Source organism: Bison bison, unplaced genomic scaffold (assembly GCF_000754665.1).
Source record: "Bison bison bison isolate TAMUID 2011002044 unplaced genomic scaffold, Bison_UMD1.0 scf7180017864178, whole genome shotgun sequence".
NCBI lineage: Eukaryota > Metazoa > Chordata > Mammalia > Artiodactyla > Bovidae > Bison > Bison bison.
Window position 1 is genome coordinate 1,665,859 of NW_011494750.1, and position 8,718 is coordinate 1,674,576.

Here is an 8,718-nt window from a genome sequence, read left to right on the forward strand (position 1 = left end):
GTGTGTGTATACACATGCACTGATGGCCGATTTCTGTGGCTGTATGGCAGAAACCAGCGCAACACTGTAAAGCGATCATCCTCCGATTAAAAAACAAAAAACAAAAATAAAGTGAACTTGAAAAGAAAAAAAAAAATGGTACATGGAACCGGAAGAGCTCCCCAGTCAGGGGTCACGCCTAGCCCTCCCTGCAGCCCCTTGCCCTCAGGCAGAAGGGGCTGGCTTCCTTAAGTGCGGGCTGGGGGGCAGGGGCACTCACCTGCCACCTCCACGATCTGGTGCCGGGCGATGTCGTAGTAAGGGTCATCCCACTTCAGGTGTGTGACAGGCTCTGGGGAGCTGTTCTTGGAGTCATCTGAGGAACACGGCAAAAGTCAGGGGACAAGCCGGGGGCTGCGCTAACGTCCCCCTCTAAGATTCGTGCTCTCTGGCCCTTTCCCAGGTAAGGCCTGTGCCCCAGCCCCACCCTCATCTGATTTGACCTGCTCTGATGGGGGCTGATCTGTTTGCCCCCACCTCGTCCTCGCAGGGTCTTCCTTCCACAGGAAGTGCGGGGGAGTCTCCCCTTCTAAGGCACCCAAAGGCTGCTGACATTTAGTAAGGGTCATCCCACTTCAGGTGTGTGACAGGCTCTGGGGAGCTGTTCTTGGAGTCATCTGAGGAACACGGCAAAAGTCAGGGGACAAGCCGGGGGCTGCGCTAACGTCCCCCTCTAAGATTCGTGCTCTCTGGCCCTTTCCCAGGTAAGGCCTGTGCCCCAGCCCCACCCTCATCTGATTTGACCTGCTCTGATGGGGGCTGATCTGTTTGCCCCCACCTCGTCCTCCCAGGGTCTTCCTTCCACAGGAAGTGCGGGGGAGTCTCCCCTTCTAAGGCACCCAAAGGCTGCTGACATTGGGCTGCACCCACCTGACTTGGGAAAGTCGGGCATTTCGTCTGAGGGCCAGTTCTTCTCATCGATGGAAGCTAGCTTCAGCTGGTTCAGAGCCTGGCTGGGGTCATCCAAGGTCAGGTCGTCCTGCAGCTCTGAGAGCGGGTCCATGGCCAAGCCTGCACCCCACAGCTCCACACGGCAGAACCCACAGAGAACCCTGAGAGACAGAAGGGAGCTGGCTGCTCAGTGAGACACTCTCTTCACCCATGTCTTCTATGGCAAGCCCTCCGGCCCCCACTCTTTGCTCCCCTGTTCTGTCCCTGTTCCTCAACATCTCTCCCCCGTGCCAAGAGCGCCATGGAGTGCCTGGCTTTCCTGGCTCCATGGTTTTCTGGCACGCTGTCAGGAAAGGCAGCTGGGGCAACAGAGGGCACGGCTCAGTGCCCACCGTCAGGCCCCTCCAGCTGGATGTGGAAGGGCTGCGCCACACCCTGCACTGCCCATTGCCCCGCTGGGTCAGCCTTGCCATCCCAGCTGCGGAGGGTCAAGGCCCGTGCCTCTCTCCTCCAGGGTCACAGGGCACGGACGCCTCCCAGACCCCAGTAGTTATGGGGAAAAGATTGCGCAAGAATCTAAGGAGCACAGGGTTGCTCCAGATCCCTGCCTGAAACGGGTCAGCTGTGGTCCTGGGAGCAGGAGGTGGCCAGAGGCAAAGGAAAAAGGCCAGAGCCACGGGGCCCAGCTGGGTTTGCCCCAGAACAGGATCGAGCAGCAGGAAATGCAATCTGCCTGCCAGTCACCGCGGACAATCTGCAGGCTCCTGGAGGCTCCCAAGCCCACTCTACTCTGTGGGGACCTCCTGATGCTGGTTTCAGACCACCTTAAGGATCGGAGGGTACAGGTGGGGAAGGAGGAAGCCCACGATACCCAGAGTGCAGAGACCCGGGAGGTGGAAACTAGCACAGCAGCTGCCACAGGCGGGCAGGGAGAAGAGCCAGCTCCGACGTTGGGTCTGCTCGGGTCTGGGGTCTGGCCTTAGGGACGCGGCTGCATGCAGCCTGGAGGCAGCACCTTCTGCCCTCGGCCCTGACGAGAAGTTCACCCCTTCTGCCTTCACCAGCTCACCAGATGTGTGAGGGAGGGGAGTTTTAATTCAACCCATTCGGTCAACCCCGCAGGAGAGGCTGCTCTAAGTCCACTGCATTCCTGGAGCCCCGAAAAATGACATATATGGTCAGAGACTCAGCAGGGCAGATAAGGAGTGCAGACAAGACCCAGACGCGGGTAGGGGAGAAGAGGCGAGAACTGTGGGCCCAGATCCAGACCCTGGACACCTCTGAGCAACGTGACAACCTCCTGTGCACGTCTTGGCAAAGATTCTGGATGGCAAACCAGCAGCTCCCTACTTCCTTATGTAGCAACAAACTAGCAACAATTACCCTGTTACCAGAGCAACCACACTGCTTCAGTGGTAAAAGCTCTTTGAAGGTCTGAAGCCAAAACTGAGCTGCCAAACAACTCCCCTGCCCCACCCAAAAAACACACACCACAACTTCTTTTTCTTCCTCTTCCTGTCCTCTGGCCTTACCTGCTACCCTTATTCACTGCTTATCACCAGAGCAAAAGTCCCTTTCCACAAACACAAGAAAGATGTCCTTTCTTGTTTGGGAATGCATTTCTCCCACTGAGTGCCGCTGTACCCCTCACCCCAGCTCCCCATTCCGTTTCGACCCTCCAACACCTAATTCAGGAATAAGCATTGCCCCAGCATTCAGCCAGGAGGCTGTGAAGGCTCCCCCAGGGAGACCCCTCTCGCCAGGTAACAGGGACAGAATGCAGCTCACAGGAACCCTCTCCAGGCCTGAGCCTTCTCTCCATCCCTTCTGCTGGGTTATTGCCCAGACACCAAGAGTTCCTTCAGCCCTGCCCCCAGCTGTTCCAGAGAAGTCTTCCTGCTCACGGTGGGTATTTGATGCTGTGAAAAAGGCATGGGATGAGATACACCAAGACCTGGGCCATAGAGCTGTGTGGGTCACAAAATGCTGAGCAAGTCCTCTTCCTATCTAGGCCTAATTTCCTCATCTACAGAAGTGAAGGTTCCTCCTAGAAATATAATTGTCCAGTGTTCTAAAATACTTATGCTAAAGTGGACAACAGGATTAGAAGAAACAGCTGGGAGTTGAAGTATGTATGAGGGAGGGAAAGGGACACTTTCTCAAAGGGAGATGAGCTTAACCCCACCTCTTCCAGTAACTGTCGCATTTTGCCAGTTCTTCCAAACTGACCTCTCCCCTGCCCCATAACCTCCTTTTCCAGCACAACTAATCATTCTTGTTTCCCCCTCCCAGCCAGTCCGGCCTCTCTCATCACTTTCCAACCAACAGCTCTTGCCCAAGTGAGCCCAGAAGCTCAGCTCCCATTCAGTGGGAGGGGAAGGGAAGCTAGTACAGGGAAATTGGAACATAAAATAGTGGAAAAGAAGTATCCTGGCTGCCCAAGACTCCTGTCACTTACAAGTCCTGCACCACTCTTCAAAACACTCTTTTTGTTGTTATTTAGTCACTCAGTCATGTCCGACTCTTTTGTGACCCCACCAGGCTCCTCTGTCCATGGGGATTCTCCAGGCAAGAATACTGGAATGGGTTGCCATTTCCTTCTCCAGAGGATCTTCCCAACCCGGGGATGGAACCCATATCTCCTGCATTGCAGGTGGATTCTTTACCACTGAGAGACCTGCGAAGCCTTTACTTTCAGAGTAAATTTTCCCTTCTCAGTTGGTAAAATGTTGAACTTTACAAAAATCTTCAAGAATCATTTTAGGCAGAAGTCCTGGAGCTCTCTGAAATTCTGGAGAAATTAGTGGCTTTTTCGCTCAGCAAAATCAGCACATGCGTGAAATCTTGCATGAAATTTAAGGGATTCACAGGCCCTGTTTAAGAAAGCCTGCCTGACCTACTCAAAATTACATTTGGCACAGAGTAGATGCTCAGTTATTTTTTTGAGTAACAGAACAAGTCAATTTGTATCCTAAGAGGAAAAGGGAACCAACCATCCATGAGCTGGATACAAATTATTTTTTCACAACAGCACCAGTGAGGTTATGTAAAACAAGAGAGGTATGTAAAACCCATTACAGTTTGAGAAACCTCTATGGGGTCGCACGGAGTCGGACACGACTGAAGCGACTTAGCAGCAGCAGCAGCAGCACCAGAAAAAAAAAAAAAAAAAAATAATAATAAGGCAATTGCTTAGGGTCATACAGCAAAGTCAAGATTCTAATCCATGTCTACCTTAAGGTGGTCCCTTTGTGCAGGTCAATTCCTTCAATACTTCTCTAAGGGACTGTTATTCAAGCGATTCTCAAAGTTCTACAAAAAGGGCAAAGTAAAGCTTCTTCCCTAATCTCCTCCGTGGATAACTGGAATAAACAACATGAAATCGTATTCTCTGGCGTTGGGATCGCCCTCCTAGGTGGGACTCCAGAACTGTGAAAATGCAAATCTCACAACACAGCGGCAAAACTTCCAACTACAATCACATCTGCACAGAAACTCATGGTTTACCAAACCTGGCTTGGGTTTAAGTATCCCATGTCACGAATACGAAAATGTAATTTGCCGAGAAATGGCAAAGGTGGAATACTTCTTCCCCCAAACCTCTTGGGCTTCGTGCTTGCCCAGCTGGGACCAGGGAGACTTCCCCTTCCCACGAGCTTGCTCGATGACAGCCAGCGAGGCGGCCAGGAACGAGGAAGTAAAGTCCTCTCACTTCAGATCCGAGTGAAGCAAAGCCCGCGCAGCGGGAAGGCCAGGTTCCCAGGCCCCACTCCATCCTCGCTCCCTTCCGCGGTTCTGCTCCGATCCTCCCCATCCGAACCCCCTTCCTTCAGAAGATCTGACCGGTCCCTTTCCTGCCCCCGTCACCCCCAGGGAGACCCAGCACCCCGCAGCTCACCGTGGAGGGGCACCGCTCTCCCTGCCACGCCTGTCAAAGATCTGCAAACATCCGGCTCTTCTGTCTCACGGGGAACCGCCCCCTCCCAGTCCCTTCACTCCCCAGCCACTTCCGCCACACCTCCAACCCACTTCCGACCTGCCGCCGGGTCCCAACGAGGCCTTCGCGGAAGCTCCTCCCCTTCCGTACGTGCCTGAGTACGTGCCCGCCAGGAGGAGGAACAGTGTCACTGTCCCAGTGGTCCCTACCGGGGGAAGCGCCTAGAACAATTAGTTCCTCTTTACCGGATACTCAGATCCCCGGGGGGACCTCCCGAATTCTAAGCTCGTATTGTTCTCGGACAGAGATTGGCCTCACCAAATACTCCCAAACCCCCGGTCCTGTGCACCCGTGAGGTCTTACTCTTTGGATTCTTTCCCGAAAGGGAATTTGGATGTCCGTGACGGTTCCTCAGGGGGAAGCTGAGAAGGCGAAGCTCACTTCCGGCGGAAGGAGGCTTTCTGACCCGGGATGGAGGCGACAGAGGAGCTGCTCTTGGGGAGGGGGAGACTGCAGTTAGGTGAGTGACCTGCGGGTGTTTCCGACCCTCCGCTCTGCTCTGGCAACCCCGGACGTTCTCTGGTCAACTCTTTCTTCCCTGACCGGTTTCATCCCGAGCCTGGCGTCCCCCTCCGGTGCCCTCCGAATAATCGCTGGGGCCTTAAGAGCCCTCAAAGCGGAGGGCTCTCTTGGAACCCTTAGAGATCCCTCAGACTCCTAAAGCCTAGCTGGACCTCGCGTTTCCTTCCTCACCCCACCTTTCGGCACCCCCACCACCTTTTGGGCCGCTTCCTCTCTCCCCGCAGCCCCCGATCCACGCCTGTGCCCGGAGTCGGGATGGAGCCCTCCCAGCGAAGGCTGTGCACCGGGACTCAAAGACGTCCCGCCCGGACCGACCCGAGCCATCCTCGCTCTGAAGAGCCTCCCCCGGGGCTTGGCCCTTGGCCCCTCACTCACCGCGGAGCAGCGCTTGGGGGTCTGGTGTGTCGGCGAGCCCTTGCAGCCGGGACTGCTCTGGGGGCCGCTGGAAGAGGGGTCTGTCTCCGAGCAGAAGGGAAATGGAGTGGAACCAAAGCGGAAGGAGGTATTGAGGGATAGGCGTCTCCTCATCGTGGTTGAAAATTAGACGTTTCCAGATAACGTTCCAGTTTGTTAGAAGGTGCAGAGTATTTCAAGAGATAGGAGGTGGTTTGTGCCCGGTCTCTCGGGGATTGTTTCCCCTCTCTTGTGGTAACTAAGGAGGTGCAAAAAGTTTTTAAAAGGTAGGTTAGTAGAGGGGACTGACGATCCAGTGGTTAAGACTCTCTGCTTCCACCGCAGGGGGCAGGGGTTTCATCCCTTATCCTCTGGGAACCAAGGTCCCACGTGCCACTGTGGCACTGCCGAAATGTAAAAAGGAAAAGAAAAGGTGGATTAGAGGAGTGTCAGTAGTCCCAAAAGTCAAGAGCAAAGGTTTTTGGAATTACAAAGCCATGGAGTTAAAGCCTTGTCATATAACTAGTTCTGTGCCGTGCCTCATTGAACTCATAGGTAAGTCTTACTGCTTGTGCTGTTCAGTTTAGTAATCCTCCACACGACTGAGTGACTTCACTTTCACTTTTCACTTTCATGCATTGGAGAAGGAAAGGGCAACCCACTCCAGTGTTCTTGCCTGGAGAATCCCAGGGACAGGGGAGCCTCGTGGGCTGCCGTCTATGGGGTTGCCGAGTCTGACACGACTGAAGCGACTTAGCAGCAGCAGCCACACCTTGGGAGGAGGTGAGGGACAGTTTTTTGGTTTTGGCCTTTATTGAATGAAAACTCAAACAGCGTAGTCCTGGAGCAGCAGACCAGCGACCATTAACCTCCCAGGGACTTCATCTTAGATCTGTCTCAGGAAAGCTTCCATCAGGGTTTGTTGTTGTTGTTGGTTTCACCCTGGCCCCTCCAGCACGTGGGAGAAGGACTTTTATTGGTTTATTTCAGGACGTGTCACTAGGCTCATGGGGAGACGTGTGTGCTTGTGAGCAGAGTGCAGGCTGGACTAGGTAAGTTACAGGAGAGTGAGTAGTGGAGATGCTCCTCTGGGGCCTGGTGTAGTGGCAGGGGGTGGAGCCGGAAGTGGTCTGTAAGTCCCACCCAGGGATCTTTTGCAGTGAGTGTTCCCAGAGGCACGGGGTCCTCTAGGACTCAGACTGTCCAGGAGCTGGGGCTTTCAGGGAGGGCCGCTGGAAAGGGAGCTCCTGGGCTAGCCCGTGCTCTGCTTTGCAGTTTTGTGCAGCTGGGCAGGCTGGAGGGCGAGGGGAACGTGGCCCCGGTGCGGATCGGCGAGAGGCTGCACCTGCGGGTGTCCCAGCGCGTGCCGCCGGGCTTTGAGCTGCGGCTGTGGCCCCAGCTTCCCTCCGAGGGCCCGAGCCCCCCCCAGCCCAGGCTAGAGGAAGCATCGTCCGCAGCAGCGGTGACAGAAGTGGAGTCTGCCGTGCGACAGGAAATGGCCTGCCCTGGGGAGGATGCAGCGGAACCTTGCCCAGGTATGTGCCAGATAAACGCTGGCTTCCCACGTTTTCACCTGAATTACCTGTGTTGATAAGATAAAGCAGAGCTCACGGTGTAAGCTGGCAGGGGAGAACAGTAGCTTTTCTGAGGGGAAAGGGCAAAGCATGGATATTTGTTGAAATTTGAAAGTGTGGTATAAGGTGGATTTTCCAGTATGGGATAGGGGTGGGGTATGATCAGGCTTGGGTTAAGGATCATGACATAATGACAGGGGCTTAGGATCATGGAGGCAGCAAGACTAGAATTTTCAGGTGAGAGGTTTAAGGAGTTTGGGGATGTAAACTCACTGGCTGCTCTTTTTGATGAATAATGAGTCTTTTCCATGGAATGAACAGTATAGTTGACTCTTGAACAGCACAGGAGTTAGAGACATTGGCTCTCTCTGGGCAGTCAAAAATCTGAATACAACTTACAGTTAGACCTCCATATCCAAGGCTCCGTATCGGTGATTCTGCATTTATAGAGTCATCTACCCGTGACTACGTAGTGCTGTGGTTGAAATTTCTGTTGAAACAAATCCACGTATTAGTGGGCCGTGCAGTTCAGAGCTGCGTTGTTCAAGGGTCAGCTGTATAGATGTTTGCATGTTTTATCTTTCTGAGTTAAGTTTCCCAGAATAGTAGGGTTACCTGGATGAAGACAGCAAGCTGTGTGTAAAGTTCCCAATTTTCTTACTTTTTTTTTTCTGTCTGGGCTGGGGATGGGGGTTCCTTTATTTTCAGAGGAGCTAAATTGAGGAGGTGGTGGTCTCAGCTCATCAGAAACGCCTGCCTGTACCGAAAGGGAGCACGAGGGCACTCTGGGATGGCCTTCTCTAGGAATCACTCAGATGTCTAGAACACCGCGGTTCTCGGGAGAGTCTCCCCCGAAGGCTCCTGAGACTAGCCAGAAACAGAGCGCGTGGCTCATGCTCCAGGGAAGAGTCAGTGTCATGGCTCCCTCCGTGGTTCAGGGGCGGAGGAGGAGAAGATGTATTCTTAGAACTTCCTGGTGAGACCACCATGATCACCTGCTACCGTCTCTACTAAGCCCAGCGCCCTTCTCTTGCCTTGCAGATCCCGGTCACCAGTCACCCCCCAGCATCCAGGCAGAGAGTGTGGTGAGCCCTGGACTTACGCCCCAGACCCAGCCCCCGGTTCCCAAGGAGAACCAGCCACTTGGCCCGCTGCCTGCAGATGACAGCGTGGACGAGGAGGACCCGCCCCAGACCCAGACGCCACCTGAGCCTCAGAGCAGCTCCGCTCCCCAGCAGGGCCCTGCGAGGGGTGAGGCCAGTTCCTCCTCTTCTGACAGGGCCCCCCAGCTGTGTGCTCACC

The 8,718-nt window shown here is 54.4% G+C and overlaps 2 protein-coding genes across 2 annotated transcripts in view; one reads left to right on the forward strand and one right to left on the reverse strand.

The window, feature by feature from the left end:
* The window catches only part of ARHGAP1 (Rho GTPase activating protein 1), a 19,982-nt gene extending 15,061 nt beyond the window's left edge, over positions 1-4,921 (reverse strand). The window contains exons 1-3 of the mRNA XM_010842357.1: positions 4,829-4,921; positions 910-1,050; positions 260-355 (exon numbers count right to left, since the gene is read on the reverse strand). Of these exons, the coding sequence (XP_010840659.1) occupies positions 260-355; positions 910-1,042 (229 nt within the window). The 5' untranslated portion in view covers positions 1,043-1,050; positions 4,829-4,921. The remainder of the gene's footprint in view (positions 1-259; positions 356-909; positions 1,051-4,828) is intronic.
* Positions 4,922-5,073: 152 nt separating this feature from the next.
* Positions 5,074-8,718, forward strand: part of ZNF408 (zinc finger protein 408) — a 14,298-nt gene continuing 10,653 nt past the window's right edge. Inside the window, exons 1-5 of the mRNA XM_010842453.1 lie at positions 5,074-5,387; positions 5,674-5,951; positions 6,833-6,894; positions 7,118-7,377; positions 8,458-8,716. Of these exons, the coding sequence (XP_010840755.1) occupies positions 5,339-5,387; positions 5,674-5,951; positions 6,833-6,894; positions 7,118-7,377; positions 8,458-8,716 (908 nt within the window). The 5' untranslated portion in view covers positions 5,074-5,338. The remainder of the gene's footprint in view (positions 5,388-5,673; positions 5,952-6,832; positions 6,895-7,117; positions 7,378-8,457; positions 8,717-8,718) is intronic.